Source organism: Rhinopithecus roxellana, chromosome 1 (genome assembly GCF_007565055.1).
Source record: "Rhinopithecus roxellana isolate Shanxi Qingling chromosome 1, ASM756505v1, whole genome shotgun sequence".
NCBI lineage: Eukaryota > Metazoa > Chordata > Mammalia > Primates > Cercopithecidae > Rhinopithecus > Rhinopithecus roxellana.
In genome coordinates, this window is record NC_044549.1 from 200,681,054 (window position 1) to 200,700,088 (window position 19,035).

Sequence of the window (19,035 nt, forward strand, 5' to 3'; positions counted from 1 at the left end):
TATTATATCATGTTACATATTACTTCACCACCAAGGTTATCACAGCTTGTGAACTCTGAGTAGCCACACTGTATGGTTAACACTGGGCTTCAACAACACAGACTTCAAGTCTCCTAGAGGTCAGATTTTTAGGGCCAGACACCAGAAGGATGAACATGACCAGATGTTATTTCACAGCCCATTACTGTCAATAATTTCCCCTCAATACTATTAAGGTAACTATGTGTATAACTGTAAGTAACCATCAAGGTATACGGTGCCTTGAATCTATCATTATTAATATCCCTTATCTTATGCAAATCAAAACCATCCTGAGGCATTCTGTTCATTTTGTAGATGAGAAAACAAGGACTCAAGAATATTAATGCCTGTTTCTAGGATACACAGTAAACGATAAACCAGGACTCGAAACACACACTAACAATATATTCTATGTTTCTCAATACCCCCAAAGCCCAATATCATCTGATCAACTAATCTCACACAGTGAGGAATGGAAGGATAGTTGAACCATCACAGCCCATTTACCTACTACTTAAGTACACACAAAGCAGATTAGGGAATCAGTAAGTACTTCTTGATAGGGACAGACTGAAAGACTAGAAGCGAGTAAATTGTGATGCTTGGCTCTTATGGCTAACGAATAAACACAAAATAATTTTTTTTCTCATTGGGAAGGAATAAATGGATTTTATTTTATAATAAAAACCATATGACCAGTGAGCTCTTTACTGTCTTTAATGGATACCTTTCATTGCTGTTGCTTAGACTCTAGAGCTAAGAGAGGACATATTTCAGGAATAGGAATGAGGAGAGACGTAAACCATTTTTACTGTATCCCTGACACATATTTTTAGGGAAAAACTCAAAACTAATGGCTTGGCCAACAAAGAATATGGCTCATATCCAAGTCAAATTGACAGTAAAACAAAACCAAAACCCAAAACATTCTGTTGGAGGCAGAATTAAACATACCCTGTCCCTACACACACACACACACACACACACACACACACACACACACACACAAAATTCATACCTGATGACCAATGCCCATATTTTCACTAGCCTTCTGGAACAATGTAACAGTCATTTTAAACCAAACAACAAACAAAAAGCAGAAAAAAACTATAAGCATGTTTAATAGAATGCTATTTATAATTATGAAAAATAATTTTCCATTTAAATGACTACCCCCAGTGAACTGGATGACTATATAAGCAAATAGGGTATTATACCCATTAAAACATTTATGTATGTGTATATATATGTACACACACATATAGTACAATAGTAAATAATTTGAAAAAGTGGTTACAAATCATTTTAAGGAATTGAGTCAAATCTCTTTTCCCTACTCCAAGTCCCACCACAGTGGTCCCCATACTTATCCCCTCTGGCTCCTCTTAAATAAAGTCTGACTTACTATCTTTAAAAAAAAAAAAATCATTTTAAGTAGGAAAACATGATATAAAAAGCTCAAGTCAAGACAAATATATAAAATATATAAAACGTGCTTTAAAGGATCATAAAAAATGAAAGTAGTTAATACAGTTAGAGTTTTAGTAATTAAAGCAGGATACCTTGTCATGGCCATTTTAACAAATGTTTTAAATACAGCTTCACTATGAAAACATGAACAGAAGTAAAAATTACTATTAAATACTAAGTATTATGTGCAGGAAACACTGTTGGGAGTCTTCAATATCCACAATACTTCATTTTTAAGGGGTAACAAGGAGTGCTGGGAGAGAGATAGAAATGCGGTGATGATAATGCTTTCAATGTTTTTGTTTCTACAGCTTTAAATGTACTGCTGGCCAGGCGCAGTGGCTCATGCCTATAATCTCAACACTTTGGGAGGGCCAAGGTAGGAGAACTGCTCTAGGCCAGGAGTTCAAGACCAGCCTGGGCAACACAGTGAGACCTCATCTCTTAAAAAAAAATTAGCAGGGTACAGTGATGCACACCTGTAGTCCCAGCTATTCGGGAGGTGGGAAGATCACTTGAGCCTAGGAGTTTAAGGCTGCAGTCAGCTATGATCACATCACTGTACTCCAGCCTGGGTGGCAGAGCAAGACCTAATCTCTTAAAATAAAATAAAAATAAAAAAAAGTTCTGCCGGCCAGGCACGGTGGCTCACACCTGTAATCCCAACACTTTTGGGAGGCCGAGGTGGGTGGATCACAAGGTCAGGAGATCAAGACCATCCCGGCTAACATGGTGAAGCCCCATCTCTACTAAAAATACAAAAAATTAGCCAGGCATGGTGGCAGGCACCTGTAGTCCCAGCTACTCGGGAGGCTGAGGCAGAAGAATAACATGAACCCAGGAGGTGGAGCTTGCAGTGAGCTGAGATCACGCCACTGCACTCCAGCCTGGGCGACAGAGCGAGACTCCATCTCAAAAAAAAAAAAAAAAAAAAAGTTCTGCCTTGTATAATTAAAAAATAAATAAACAAACAAACTTGATTTTATTTATTTATTTTTTGAGATGGCATCTCGCCCTGTTGTCCAGACTGGAGTACAGTGACACTATCTCGGCTCACTGCAACCTCTGCCTCCCGGGTTCAAGTGATTCTCCTGCCTCAGCCTACCAAGTAGCTGGGATTACAGGCATGAGCCACCATTGCCAGCTAATTTTTTGTATTTTTTAGTAGAGACGGGGTTTCACCATGTTGGCCTGGCTGATCGCAAACTCCTGACTTCAGGTGATCTGTCCACCTCGGCCTCCCAAAGTGCTGAGATTACAGGTGTAAGCTACCACAGCCTGGCCTGACCATGATTTTAGAAAACACAAAAAGGGTTCTCCCTTGGCAGAAATAGAGGCCTGCTAACAACGGTGTGAGTAAGTTGGAAAGTGAATCCTTTATATCTAGTTCAGCCTTCAGATGACTGCAGCCATGGCTAACAGCTTGACTGTAATTTCATGGAAAACCCTGAGCCAGATCCACGCTGCTAAGCTGCTTCTGAGTTACTGACCCATGGTAACTGTGAGAAAATACTTACCTATTGTCTTAGCTGCCAAGTTTTGGCAATATTTCACACAATACATAACCAATACATACAAAGTTCATCAACATATGCAAGTAGTCCATGGTAGGACTTCCTCCCCTGTCCCAGATTTAACTAACATCCCATGAAAACACCATAAAGCAGAAAAGCGAAGTTTCAGAATTAGTTACCTGTACAATTGGTGGAGTTGTCTGTGAATAAGGTGATGTCACACCATAGACTGTTGGACATGTCTGTCCTTGATAATATATGGTTGCTTGAGACTGTGCAGGGGAGTACTGCTGCTGTACACTGACAGACTGTTGGTTTGAATCCCAGACACTATAATTCTGTCCCTGAACTGGGCCGGGGGCCGGCACTGGCAAGACAGCAACGCTGGAGTCTTGGTGTACTACACCTTCACTCTGGGTCACATACTGGGAACTGGAAACTTCCACAGGAGCTGCCACATGTGGCACCACTGGTACTGGTGGTGGGGCAGAAAGGGGTTCTGTAGAATGTCCCACCATGGGCTGAGCATGATCATAAGGAGCTGGAGAACACACTGGGTCCATGCTGGGTGTGGGCAGGAGCACCTTTCCAGCATTAGGGTTGCTGGGATCCACATAGGCCTGCATGGGATAACCTGGTGGGTAACCGGCAAAGGGATGATGTGGGGCATTATAACCAAGAGAGTCATAGGGCAGTGGTGATGTCATTCCCAGGTTCTGCATCTGTTGCTGTTGTTTCTGAGCCTCCCGTTGAGCCACCTCTTGCTCAAACAACTTTCGGCGTTCCTCTGTAGAAAGTTTATTGCGGTCTTTAATTCGTACTTTCTTTTTAGAAGTTGGTGTATCATATCTAGAAAGAAAATAAGGACCACAAAAAGTTTCTCCCTAAATCACAGACATAATCAAAGCACTAATAAGTATTATGTCACTCATGACTAAACCACTAACCACACCAAACCCCATTTGGCACTAGTTTAAAACTATACTCAAAATTACTCAGCTTGTCTTGCAGACAGAACAGAATCCCAAGGAACTGATAATGAGATGAAAATAATTTCATCTCTTTCCTTAGGTTTCTAGAATTTTAAGATTATAGATAGATATAGCAACCTATTCTTTATAGCTGGGGACAGTGCTATAATCACAAATTCTAAAATTAAAATAAAAAACAGAATAAGTGTTATAAATCAAGAAATAATCCAATACTCAATCCAATTTATTGTCCCTAAATTCCACAGTATGGTCAAGCAGGAGATCAGATATGAAGAGAAATACTTGAAAAGTAACCTTCAAATTCAAAAGTCTAATGAATTCCAACTAGGAAAAGAAAAAGAAATCCTCATAAAAATATACAGTAGAAAGCCATATACAAAAAGAACATCTTAAAAGTAGACCAAGAGAAAAGCCAGATTAGAGAAGGACGAAAATTAGACCAAGTCTCACAAAAACAGTTAAGGGAAGCCAGAAAACTGAAGAATAGAGTCAGAATGTTGAGAGAAAACTATTTCCCCCAAAAAACTTTCTTTCAAATATGAGCGAGAGGCCAGGCATGATGAGGCGGGCAGATCAACTGAGGTCAGGAGTTCAAGACCAGCCTGGCCAACATGGTGAAACCCCGTCTCTACTAAAAATACAAAAATTAGCTGGGCATGGTGGCGTGTGCCTGTAATCCCAGCTATGCAAGAGGCTGAGGCAGGAGAATCGCTTGAACCCGGGAGGCAGAGGTGGGAGTGATCTGAGATCGCGCCACTGCACTCCAGCCTGGGCAACAGGGCAAGATTCCGTCTCAAAAAAAAAAAAAAGAAAAGAAAAGAAAAAAGAAAGATGGAGAATATTCACATAAGACTTGTACATAGCAGCAATATTCACAACAGTCAAATGTCTCTGAAATGATGAATTCATCAACTATGGTACATGAATACAATGGACTACTCAGCAATAAAAAAAAAAAAACCATTGAGACACAATAACATAGATGAATGAATCTAAAATGCAATATGACAAGTGAAAGAAGGCAGATTCAAATGCTACATACTATATACCACTTTTTTTTTGACATTATGGAGAAGACAAAACGAGAGGGTCAGAAAGCAGATCAGTGGTTGCCAGCAGTTAGGGATGTGGAACGGACTGACTACAAACGGGCACAAGGGAATTTTTTTTTTTTTTTTTTTTTTTTTTAAGACAGTCTTGCTCTGTTGCCCAGGCTGGAGTGCAGTGACGCAATTTCCGCTCACTGCAAGCTCCACCCCCGGGTTCATGCCATTCTCCTGCCTCAGCCTCCCGAGTAGCTGGGACTACAGGCGCCCACCACCACGCCCAGCAATTTTTTTTTTTTTTTTGTATTTTTAGTAGAGACAGGGTTTCACAGTGTTCGCCAGGTTGGTCTCAATCTCCTGACCTCGTGATCTGCCCACCGTGGACTCCCAAAGTTCTGGGATTACAGGTGTAAGCCACCGCGCCTGGCCTTTTTTGTTTTGTTTTGTTTTGTTTTTTTGAGAGGGAGGCTCGTTCTTGTCACCCAGACTGGTGCACAATGGTGTGATATTGGCTCACTGCAACCTCCACCTCCCAGGTTCAAGTGCTTCTCCTGCCTTAATCTCCCCAGTAACTGGGATTACAGAGGCGCATCACCATGCCTGGCTAATTTTTGCATTCACAGTAGAGACAGGTTTCACCATGGTGGTCAGGCTGGTCTTGAACTCCTGACCTCAAGTTATCCACCTGCCTCAGTCTCTCAAAGTGCTGGGATTGCAGGCGTAAGTCACTGCGCTTGGCCAGGAATTTTTTTCTTTTTTTTTTTGAGATGGAGTCTTGCTCTGTCACCCAGGCTGGAGTGCAGCGACATAATCTCAGCTCACTGCAGCCTCCGCCTCCCGGGTTCAAACGATTCTCCTGCCTCAGACTCCTGAGTAGCTGGGACTACAGGCACGTGCCACTACACCTGGGTAAGTTTTGTATTTTTGGTAGAGATGGGGTTTCACTATATTGGCCAGGTTGGTCTCAAACTCCTGACCTCATGATCCACCCACCTTGGCCTCCCAAAGTACTGGGATTACAGGCATGAGCCACCATGCCTGACCAGGAATTTTTTAAGGCGATGGAAGTGCTCTGTATCATGCTTGTGGTGGTGGTTACAAAACTGTATGCATTTTATTTATTTTTTCAGACAGTCTTGCTCTGTCACCCAGGCTGGAGTGCATGGTGTGTTCTCAGCTCACTGCAACCTCTGCCTCCTGGGTTCAAGCGACTCTCATGCCTCAGCTTCTCAAGTAGCTGGGATTACAGGCGTGAGACACCATGCCCGGCTAATTTTTTGTATTTTTAACAGAGACGGGGTTTCACCATGTTGGCCAGACTGGTCTTGAACTCCTGACCTTAGGTGATCCGACACCTAACCTTAGGTGATCTGACAGCCTCGAGACCCAGGAATTCAAGACCAGCCTGGGCAAAATGGCAAAACTCCCGTCTCCACAAAAAAACAAAAAAACCGGGGGTCGTGGCACTTCCTTGTAGTCCCACCTACTGGATGGGGGCTGAAGTGGGAGGATTGCCTGCGCTGGTGCAGGTAAAGCAAGGCTGCAGTGAGCCATGATCATGCCACTGCACTCAAGCCTGGGCAACAGAGTAAGACCCTGTCTCAAAAGAGACCTAATTAGAGATAAGCATACCCAAAATTGTATCAATGTTAAGTCGCTACAGAATCATCTCTTTGGTGGGTAGGGTTCTAAGGAAGCAGATTCTAAAGAAGAATAAAAGTCTGAGAAAAGACAAGATTTCCCAGAGGAAAACCAAGAAAGGGGTAGTGTTTTGCTACGAAGACCTAATAGAAGCTACAGTCATCATGAGCCCCAGAAAAAGGTCTTCCCATATATGAAAATTTGTGGGAGAGAGGCAGCACTGCAGACAAGTGAAAAGGATGGGTTTTCAAGTAAATGGTGCTGGGACAACTGGGTATTAGAGAAAAATAAAACTGAATCCCTCCCTTATAACATATACAAAAATTAATTCCAAATGGATTAAGGATTTAATTCCCTTAAAATACAAAAAAAATCTCCTCCTCAAGGGTAGGGAAGGATTTCTTAAGACACAATAAGCAAAAACCATAAAGAAAACATACCATATATGATACATTCAGCTAAATCATAAAATTCTATTTATCAAAAGGTACAAAAAGAGTCAAAATACAAGCAGAAAACTAGGAGAAGATATTTGCAACAATTATCACCAAGACAAAACTATATTTAGAATATAAAGGACACATACAACTAAAAAAGACAAATAATTCAATGAATGAACTACACATATAAGATACTTCACAGAACAGCCGGGCGCAGTGACTCATGCCTGTAATCCCAGCACTTTGGGAGGATGAGGCAGGCGGATCACGAGGTCAGGAGATCGAGACCATCCTGGTTAAAACAGTGAAACCCTGTCTCTACTAAAACTACAACAAATTAGCCGGGCATGGTGGCGGGCGCCTGTAGTCCTAGATACTCAGGAGGCTGAGGTAGGAGAATGGTGTGAACCCAGGAGGCGGAGCTTGCAGTGAGCCGAGATTGCGCCACTGCACTTCAGCCTGGGCAACAGAGCAAGTCTCCGTCTCACTAAAAAAAAAAAAAAAAGATACTTCACAGAACAGGAAACAGAAATGGCCAATACAAAGCTATAGTAACCAAAACAACATGGTACTGGCATAAAAACAGACACATAGATCAACAGAACAGAACAGAGAATGCAGATATAAATCTACCCATTTACAAACCAACTGATCTTCAACAAAGGCACCAAGAACTTACAGTGGGGGAAAGGACAGACTTTTCAATAAATGGTGCTGAGAAAACTGGTTAACTACATGCAAAAGAAAGAAATGGACAATAAATATATGACAAGATGTTCAATCTATTTAGTAATCAGGGGAATGCAAATAAAAATCACATTACATACCCAGATAGTTTAAAACTAAAAAATTCTGCCAACTGCGGTGTATAATGCTTTATCTCAATTTTTTAAAAAGCAAATTTAATTTAAAAAGGACTTGTCTGGGATAAATGTTTTCTAGCCTCCAGTAAATGATTACATGGTTTGTTTTTCTACCAGCATTATCAAGAGAGCTTCTGACTAGATTTATTAAAAATCAGCATTTTAATTAGTATGGCACAAAACTCACAAGAAAAGCCAGAAAAGTTCTGGCTTTTAAAGAATCACCATTATCTTTGAATACTTATCTCCTACCAACCCCCATTGCACTTGAAAGAACAAATCTTTGGCTCCCAAAATGACATTTAAATATTATCAAATAGGAACCATTCAAGAACCAAAACCTATTAATCTTCACAGCTACTACTACTGTCAACAGAGAATCTATCTTAAGATTTATCAGCAAAGTTGTATACTCACTCATCAAAATGCAAATACTAATTCCAAAAGTCCTTGGTGTTCAAAATCAGAAGTATATGACTTGGGTACTTTTTAACTTGCTCAAAACAAAAACAAAAACAAAAAAACTCACACAGGCCACTTACCTGTCATCTGGCCTTTTTGTTCCCCGCTCATAGGCAGAAGGTGGTGGTGAGAGGGAGCCTCTTCGTTTCCTTTTCTCTTTATTTTGAGTTTGTTTGTCTGGGTCTCTCTCTCTTGACCTATTAGGAGTCTTTGGGGCAGGTGTTTGATCTCTGAAGCCAACAGCATCCCTTCCTCGTTCAGCTGCTAAGAGAAAAGGTTGTTGTTGTTGTTGTTGTTTTTAAGTTTATTTGGTGGACTTTTCTCCATCATGACAACATATCAACTGTATAACAAAACTTCTATCCAACAAATGTATCTATGGACTCCTCCCTCATATACCCAGTCCTGAATTTGAATGAGATACAAGGTCTTATGTCTGTGTGTACTCTATTCACTAAAAGTCTCTTTCACAAATGCCCTGTTCGTCTTTTTCCCACCAAAGACTCAGTCTAAGCTGTTAACATTTCTGTAAGTTCTGTGGGCACATGCAGGCAAGATATTCCCATTACATTTAGCAAGGCAGTTTACTTGTCAGTTAAAAAATGTAAAAGCCTTTAACTACCCTATAACTCTTCATATTTATAATCTACAGAAAAGCAGCCTGATGTCCTAAGCATAAGAACCTCAATGAGAAAAGTCTAATTTTTTTTTTTTTTTAAGGTACGCATGGTGGCTGCAGTCCCGGCTACTTAGGAGACTGAGGTGGGAGGATCGCTTAAGCCCAGGAGTTCAAGGCAGCAGTGAGCTATGATTGCACCACTGCAGTCAAGCCTGGGCAAACAAAGCAAGACCCCATTTCTTAAAATTTAAAAAGTGGCTTATCAAGCAACATTTTAATGAACTACAGTTATCTCTTGGTATAAATGGGGGACTGGTTCCAGGAACCCCTTCCCTCCACACCAGAATCTGTGCATACTCATGTCCCACAATCCACCTCACAGAACTCACATATACAAAAAGCTGCCCCTCCTTATAGGCTGGTTTCATATCTTATGAATACTATATTTTCTATGCACATTTGGTTGACAAAAAAATCCACTGTATATGTGGACTTGTGTTGTTCAAGAGTCAAAGGTATAACTATAAAAGAAAAATATCTCAAACTCAGGTGATAACTTTGGAAGTCATCAAAGCCAGAGAGCCACATCTTAAAAAAACATAATACCAGGCTGGGCATGGTGGCACACACCTGTAGTCCCAGCTACTTGCAAGAGGCTGAGGCAGGAAGACTGCTTCAGCCCAGGCATTCTAGGATGTAACGAACTCTGTTTACACCACTGCACTTCAGCCTGGGCAACAGAGCAAGATCCTGTCTCTTAAAAAAACAAACCAACAAACCAAAAAATCAGATGCCAGCTTCCTATTCAAAGATGGTATTAATAACCTTCTTAATTTACAGTGTCTCTCTTTACCTAGAATGGTTCTTAATCTCACTGTTTTCACTTACCCAATTCCATTCCAGTGCTCTCCAAAGCTGTCCTAAGTACTACTTTTCACAGATCACACCTCCTAGTTTCTCATCTCCTTAAGAAGTCTAAATCTCGGCCGGGCGCTGTGGCTCACACTTGTAATCCCAGCACTTTGGAAGGCCAAGGCGGGCAGATCATGAGATTAGGAGTTCGAGACCAGCCTGGCCAACACAGTAAAACCCCGCCTATACTAAAAATACAAAAATTAGCTGGGCATGGTGGCAGGTGCCTGTAATCCTAGCTATTTGGGAGGCTGAGGCAGGAGAATGGCTTGAACCCAGGAGGCAGAGGTTGAAGTGAGCCGAGATGGTGCCACTGCACTCCAGCCTGGGTAACACAGCTAGACTCCATCTCGGGAGGGAAAAAAAAACAACTAAATCTCACCACTAAACATTTCAATATCAGTTGACTAGCATAATATGCTGTTGCTTTGTGTATGTTAGTATTGCTCTCTTATTGAGAATTTCTCTCACAGGACAAGGAAGAGTCTCAATAAACATTTACTGCTTTTTCTTTTTCTCATCTCATAAAAACGTGCTATGGGTTGTTTTACTCCCTCAGCAACTGAGTTAGGTTTCATAAGCCTTTCTCACGATTCTCCTTTGAGGTGGCCCAAAATCCCAAGTATTTGCAACATGGTTACTAATCTATAGCCAGGTATGAACATCTGTCAATGAGAAGCTAACATAACTCATTTGTACCACATGCTGGTAGAAAATGCAGTATAATTAAATTAACTGCTCCAGCTCACAAGGTATTAGCACTACATCCTTTTATGAGGTACCATTATACAGTTGCATCTGGATCTACCCATGTTTATCTTGTTTTCTCCTGCAAACCCAGGATTCTTACCTAGTATAAATTTCCTTAAAATGTGACTCTTTCTTCACTATACCCTGATAAAACAAAAAAGGAATCATACCAACAGTTCACATTCTGACTCTGCATCTTAGAATATGTGAGGCAGACAAGTCATTCCATTTATTCAGGCTGATTTCCTAGTATTATAAAAATGAGGGTAAAGTTAGATTACGTATTTCCTGAAGTGTTTCACAATCCTTCTGAATTTTTTTTCTTTTTTTTTTTTTTGAGATGGAGTCTCACTCTGTCGCCCAGGCTGGAGTGCAATGGTGCAATTTCAGCTCACTGCAAGCTCGCCTTCCCAGGTTCACGCCATTCTCCTGCCTCAGCCTCCCGAGTAGCTGGGACTACAGGCGCCCGCCACCACGCCTGGCTAATTTTTTCTTTTTTTGTATTTTTAGTGGAGACAGCGTTTCACTGTGTTAGCCAGGATGGTCTCGATCTCTTGACCTCGTGATCCGCCCGCCTCGGCCTCCCAAAGTGCTGGGATTACAGGCGTGAGCCACCACACCTGGCAATCCTTCTGAATGTTAAAGGTTCTAAGCTTTAATTGTTTGACATTAAGAAGTGGAAACCAGGCATGCATATATATATATATATATATAATATATATAATTATAAGCATTATATATTATAAGCATTTTCTTGTTCTAGAAACCTGAGACTGAAACGGAGGGTTCCACATGTGAAAGAGAGACTAAGGTTGGCAGAAAAGAGGCTACTCTCTGAAAAGATATAAATGTTCATTACAGATCATCCTCTGCATCTCATGGATGCAAATTATTTCTCCACAATATTTTGCAAATATCTAGCCACACCAGACTACATATTTGCAAAATATTGTGAAGAAATGCTCATAGGTATTTAAGCTTTGCTTGTGTTGCTACTAATAGTTTTAACTCAGTGATCCCAGAAAGCTAGCTTCTGATAATCAATCCTATAGTGGTGCCACTGGTTTTGCCAACCACTATTGCCCAGTCCTGCCTTCTTTTTCATAGGAAGAGTTCTTTGCAGCCCTAAGTAGAATGTGCAGCTATGAAGAGACTAAACCAGAGAGTGGAACTAAAAATACTCGAAAGATAAACAGTGGTGCAAAGGGTATCTCACAGGTCTTTAACCAAAAAGACTAAGATTATATAAAAAGTTATGCACACCAAAAATAAAAAGACAAAAAAAATTGTCACACTGGCTTCTTCATTCTATTTATAGTGGGGTCAGTGGTGGAGGTACTCATGAAATCAATAACCACAATAAGTGATCCCATTCCTTGAATCTCTAAGTTTGCTGGAGGAAAGGAAAGAAATTCTTAAGGCTGGGCATAGTGGCTTGTGTCTGTGATCCCAGCACTTTGGGAGGCTAACACAGGAGGAGCACTTAAGGACAGGAGTTCAAGTCTAGCCTGGGTAACACAGCGAGACTCTGTCTCTACAAAAAATAAGTAAATAAATAAATAAATAAATAATTAACCAGGCATGGTGGCACACACCTATAGTCTCAGCTACTCAAGAGGCTGAGGCAAGAGGATTGCCTGAGCCCAGGAGTTCGAGGCTGCAGTGAGAACTATCATGGTGTCACCGTGCTTCAGCCTGCATGACACAGTAAGACACTGTCTCTAAAAAACAAATCAACAAAAAAGTTTGTTGGAAATGTAACTAAGTAGTAAAGTCCAGAAACCAGACTCCCATGGCCTCCCTGCTATCCATTCTGAAACAATGATTCTAACCTTTTCAGGGGTGACTGAGAATCTGATCAAAGTTTTGAATTTGCCTCAGAAAAGTAAATACAGTCAACCCTTGAGTCAACCCTTGAACAACATGAGTTTGAACTGCATGAAAGTAGTCAACTTATATGTGGATTTTCTTCTGCCTATGCCACCCAAGACAGCAAAACTAATCCCTCCTCTTCCTCCTCAGCCTGCTCAAGGTGAAGATAAGATGAAGACCTTTATGATGATCTATTTCCACTTAATGAAGAGTAAATATATTTTCTCTTATGATTTTCTTAATAACATTTTTATCTAGCTTACTTTAAGAATATAGTACACAATACACATAACATACAAAATATGGGGAGTTAAAAGTTATGTGGAATTTTGACTGCACAGGGTCAGTATCTGTATCCCCTGTGTTGTTCAAGGGTCAACTGTGTACATACAGAATTTTACACATCTTTTTTCCTTTTGGAGACAGGGCCTCACTTTGTTGCTCAGGCTGGAGTACAGTGGCACGATCACGGCTTACTGCAGCCTCAATTTCCTAGGCTCAGGTGATCCTTCTACCTCAACCTCCTGGTAATTAGGATTACAGGAACATGCCACTATACTTGGCTAATATTTTTGTATTTTTTGTAGAGACAGGGTATCACCATGTTGCCCAGGCTGGTCTCGAACTCTTGGGCTCAAGCAATCCACCTGCTTCAACTTCCCAAAGTGCTAGGATTACAGGTGTGAGCCACCCTGCCCAGCTGCATATAAATATCTTGAGGTAAAGACCCTCCCAAAGACATCTAGAAGTATAGATTTAAGAATGCCTGCTCTATCTGGTGTGAAGGAAAAAAAAATCAAAATCACAATAATAGAAGAAAAAAAGACTAAATAAAAAAATAAAGAATGTCTGCTCTAGAGGACAAATGAATAGAAAAAAAAATAGTAAAGACTGAGTTCAAGGAAGCAACAACAAAACAGTGTAAGAGACAGTTCCTTCGGCAAAACGTCATTAAGAATAAAAGCACAAGTTTCCAAACTTTTACACCAAATATTTCATTTGCCTAGTTATATATTCTCTAGTTTCAAAAACAAGAACACTCAAGTTCTTATCAGTTACCTCTGCACATAACAAAAGAATATTTGTAAAGCCATCAACACAGAGTATCTCTGAATACCTACTTGTGTTCTCCTTTTCAGTTTGACTTTTCTTTGGAATTCGATATACCTCCTGCAAAAAATAAACCAGAGGGAGGGTTATTAGTGAGGGTGGAAATGGTGATTGCTTTGAAACTGATTGTTTTCACATGACAATAAAGAAATGGAAAGGAACAAGCTGGCACTTATTCTCTAAAATTTGACTTATATCTGGGCTTTAAATAAGAATATATCCTGGCCCCTTAAAAACAAGTAAAAAATATATAGCACAAATATATATATTTACATCTATCCAGCTTGTACGATCTCACTAGCAAAGTAGCACACTAAGTGACTGGGCAAGAATACGCTTCCTGACAATCTTTTTTTTTTTTGAGATAGGGTCTCGCTCTGTCACCCAGGCTGAAAGGCGCTGCCATGATCTTGGCTCACTGCAACCTCTGCCTCCCAGGCACAAGCAATCCTTCCACCTCAGCCTCCCAAGTAGCTGGGACCACAGGTGGATGCCACCATGCCCAGTTAATTTTTTCTAATTTTGTAGAGATGGGGTTTCATCATATTGCCCAGGCTGGTCTCAAACTCCTGGGCTCAAGCAATCTGCTCAGCCTCCCAAAGTGGTGGGATTACAGGTGTAAGCCACCATCCATGCCTGGCCAAGTATTCATAATTCTAATGTGCACTTGCCATCTCTACTCACAGAAAGAAAAGGTTAGTAACTACCCAGTTATATAAAAACACTTCAGAAAAATTGTGTATGTAAGGACAACTCCTACTATTCAGTGCATTTTTCTAAAAATGCAAAACCAACATGACTAATGGCCAACGTAATATTTACTTTTACATTGTAATTGTTATAAAAAACATAAAGGTTAAGTATTAGTTCACTGGTCCTCTTGATCACTGTACCAAAATTGATCCTGAGAAATGTGAACTGTTTTAAAGGCTTTTAAGTACCTTTTCTCGTTGTGTTATCTAAGGCCTAGAACCTATTTTGTTTTTTAACAGCTCTTCACTATTCCACAGTCCATCGAGTAACTACTGGGCACAATACTTTCTTATCCAGTCATCTTAAGTGGGCCAGTAACAAGCCCACACACTCTCAATGATACATAAGGTGATATCCTCCCTTCAGAGGAATCTCATGATATTAACCACACCTGTGTGGCCTCCTCTCCACAATTGTTGCTTCTAACAACATTTGTGAAAAATAATAAGCCACGTCACAACTGAGGAAAGGTCATGATGTAATATTCAGTTGCCATTAAAAATGATCAATGTGGACTGCACAGATCCAGGGAAATCTATATAAATGAAAAAAATTTTTAAGCCTCCAATACTATATGCATGCTGACAAATTAATAAAGATGATGATTATAATTAATTATGCACTTATACTGTGTGCCAGGTATCATGCTGAACATTTCAAATACACTTTTTTTTTTTTGAGATGGAGTCTTGCTCTGTCATCCAGGCTGGGGTAAAGTGGCACAATCTCAGCCCACTGCAACCTCTGCCTCCTGGGTTCAAGCAATTCTCCTGCCTCAGCCTCCTGAGTAGCAGGGATTACAGGCACACACCACTGTGCCCAGCTAATTTTTGTATTTTAGTAGAGACAGGGTTTCACCATGTTAGCCAGGCTGGTCTCGAACCCCTGACCTCATGATCTGGCCTCTCAAAGTTCTGGGATTACAGGTGTAAGCCACCGTGCCCAGCCTATCTTTTTGTTTTGTTTTTTGAATGGCAGTCTCTGTTGCCCAGGCTGGAGTGCAGTGGTATGATCTCAGCTCATTGCAACCTCTGCCTCCCAGGTTCAAGTGATTCTTCTTAGCCTCCCCAGTAACCGGGATTATAGGCGCGTGCCACCATGCCTGGCTAATTTTTGTATTTTTAGTAGAGATGGGGTTTCATCATGTTGGCCAGCCTGGTCTCAAACTCCTGACCTCATGATCTGCCCACCTTGGCCTCCCAAAGTTCTGGAATTACAAATGTGAGCCACTGCACCCGGCCCTTCAAATATATTATCTTATTTGAGCTTCAAAACAACCCTATGAGGTAAGTACTATTACCTCAATTTTCCAAAAAGAAAACTTATTTAAAAAGCTTAGCAACCTGCCCAAGGTTATGATGCTACCAGACAGTCTAACTCCAGAGTACTTCTTCTGTGCTAGATGACACAGGACATGCCTAACAACATTATTTTGAGAAGGAGTACCATTCTGAGATTTATGTACAAATGTAGGTGACATCCTCCATCCCCTTAACCTCTCCTATGTAGGACTTTCATTAGAGCTGTGATTCTCTACCCTGGTTGTACAATTAAACCACCCAAGAAGCTTTCATGGAAATACCACCCAAGACAAAGTGAATCTAAATCTCTTTGATTTAGTGGGTGCCAGATATGCCTATTTTTAAAAAGCTCCTCAGATGATTCTGATACACAGAGAAGGTTGAGAACTACTGAACTACTGGCTATTCTTAACATCTTCACTCACCCCTTCCCACAAGAGAGAATCTGGGAGAAAAAACTAGGTAGGTCTGCCCTCAGCTAACAGACATCTGGGCTCTCTTTGCTCTTGATCTGCTTTTGCCTCTAGAGAGGGGATACATTCCCATCTGCTACTATGAGGGACATCTGAAGTTACTGAGTTGTCAATTTTAGCTGCGGGTAATAATGAATCAGGAGTAAAGACAGGAAGGAGCAAGCTGGTTCTGTGTGTCTTACTCCTCTATCTGCCTCTCAGAGGGGTTACCAGACAGGAAAAAGTAAGAATGCCACCTATTACCATCTACCCACACTATAAGGGAAAAAAGGTATTCTGCTAATCTTAAGAAGCTTGGAAACAACATTTGCATTAGGTAATCTGTAAACCTAGGCACTCCAAAAAGACAGCAGGTTCATTCAGAAAAGGTACTTAGAACTGATGTACTGAGGGTCCAACTAAGAATAACACAATTTTGACCTAGTTTATTTTGCATAGTATCTTGGCATCATACGCATTCATTACAAACATTTAAAGTAATTTATTACACAGGCCTCAAGTTGGGGACCCACTCTGTAGTGGCAGTTAATGTACCACCAGAAACGCTTCTCAAAGATAAATTCTTAGTTACATTCAAAAGTTTAGATCCACTACTAAGTTGAAAATGTATTCTGATGTTCACAAAATGATTACTACTGACTAATGACCAGGAGCTACTATTTACTATGTGCCTAATCATATGAGAAACAATTTCTATCAATATGTACCCAAGCAGTTGGAGTCGCTAACTTGATCCTCCCTCTTTATATAGTCAAGGCTACATACAAAATTTAAGCTGGCAATGCAGATTACCTACTCTCTCCTCCTTATTTTACATATTAAGAGTGGGATCCTGAAAATACAACTGAAGTTTTCCAAAGTCCCACAATATTGAAAGTTGAGAAGGAAGCAGCCACTTGAGGATAACTTTGACATTTCTTAAGATCATTCTGTCTTGTGAATAAATAGTATTAGTCTCAGTGATACTTGAGTCTGTCTGGAATAATGTCACTTCTATAGGCCACAGAGTCTGTTACAGAAAATGTTTGTCTAAATTGGCTTCATTTATGTTAACCCTTAATGTAAAATCACCTTACTTTGTTAAATATTCCACTCAAGAGACTCGCATACTATAAGAGAACATTTCAAATGATAATTATATTATCTGCCAAACAAAGGAGAATAGGATAAGGACATTTTTCAGATCTATAAGGTCTCAAAATTTTATTTACTGAAGAGAATACTGAAGACAATGACTGTGGATGTTCTAAGATTTAATATTGTGTGTGTATGTGTGTATATAGAGATGGGGTCTGGCTGTGTTGCCCAGGCTGGTCTCAAACTTCTGGCCTCAAGTGATCCTCCTGTCTTAGCCTCCCAAAGTGCTGGAAGCCATCATGTCCAGTGCAGTGGTGTGATCATGGCCCACTGCACCCTCAAACTCCCATGCTCAAGGGATGCTTCGATCTCAGCTTCCCAAGTAGCTGGCCTACAGGTGCGTGCCACTATGCCTGGTATGTTTGATATTCTGTAAGTTAGGAGACCATGGTTCTAGGACTGATCTTGCCCTCAGACAGTCCTAAAAGAATCTGCTTTCACACTCCATCTGATATTCCTTACATATTATCCTCTTATTTCTTTAGTGTCTAGGTGCAAATCTCAACTAACACACACAAATCACACACACTCAAGCTGTAATTATTATGGGCCCATACTGTCTTATTCTTTGCTATATCTAGCACCAAGAACAGTGTCTGGAACATAATCAGCACTCAATTCCTTTCTGAATGGACCAACAAGTGAAATTCTACTTCTAATTTATAGAAATCATCTACACAGTGCTACATGAACTCAAAGTACTGCATATACCCTATGCTTTTTATCACTATACCATCAATCACTTTTATCCCTGGAAAGAACTACTGTTCAAAGGCCTCACCTAGAGCCCAAAACATTTTGTATTTCCAGCGTCAGAGTGATAAATATACATCTGAAATTCAGGAAACAGGCTAAAGCAAAAGATCACAATTTGGGGAAATTTAAGAAACAATTAAGAAACAATAACATATAGTGATACTGCTGGAGATTGCCAAGACAGAAAACATACAGAAAAAAATAAGCAAATAAAAGTAAAAGGTAGAGTCTTTAACTTGAAATAGTCATGTTCCATATAGTATATTTTTTATTAATAAACACTTGAACAAGTTACCTACTACTACCAGGTCACATGGCTTATTTTACAATGTTTTCTTATAACAGGCTCAAAAAGTACTCATTGGAACCAATGCAGCACTTCATTAATACATCCCAAATAAACTCTAAAAATATACTATAGAAACAGGATTAAAACAAAATTATTAAATAATTTATAAGAAATCTTTTTCTGACAAAAAAAAAAAAGTTACCACTGGTTTAGACTGTTCCTGAGCTAAACAACACTTACAAGAACAAAATAATGGCCGGGCACGGTGGCTCACGCCTGTAATCCCAGTACTTCGGGAGGCCAAGGTGGGTGGATCACGATGTCAGGAGATGAAGACCATCCTGGCTAACATGGTGAAACCTCCTCTCTACTAAAAATACAAAAAATTAGCCGGGTGTGGTGGCGGGTGCCTGTAGTCCCAGCTACTTGGAAGGCTGAGTCAGGAGAATGGTGTGAATCTGGGAGGCGAAGCTTGCAATGAGCTGAGATCACGCCACTGCACTTCAGCCAGGGCGACAGAGCGAGACTCCGTCTCAAAAAAACAGAAAAAAAAAAGAAAAAAATAATTTACAAGAGTAAGATTTCCACCTTTTGTCATATAGAGATCAGATTAT

The 19,035-nt window shown here is 40.4% G+C and overlaps 1 protein-coding gene across 11 annotated transcripts in view; it reads right to left on the reverse strand.

Moving 5' to 3' along the window:
• The window catches only part of SETD2 (SET domain containing 2, histone lysine methyltransferase), a 152,063-nt gene that overhangs the window by 36,654 nt on the left and 96,374 nt on the right, over window positions 1–19,035 (reverse strand). For 3 of the 11 annotated variants that reach the window (XR_004058863.1, XM_010374759.2, XM_030936368.1), the window contains 3 exons: window positions 13,724–13,772; window positions 8,530–8,713; window positions 3,185–3,854 (listed from right to left, as the gene is read on the reverse strand). Coding sequence is in view for 3 of the 11 variants with exons in the window: in XM_010374759.2 (XP_010373061.1) it covers window positions 3,185–3,854; window positions 8,530–8,713; window positions 13,724–13,772 (903 nt within the window). In the remaining 8 variants the exon portion in view is untranslated. Of the gene's footprint in view, window positions 1–3,184; window positions 3,855–8,529; window positions 8,714–10,915; window positions 10,977–13,723; window positions 13,773–19,035 lie in introns of those variants that run through there. The other 8 variants (XM_030936373.1, XR_004058854.1, XR_004058856.1 and 5 more) reach the window with 8 other exon arrangements.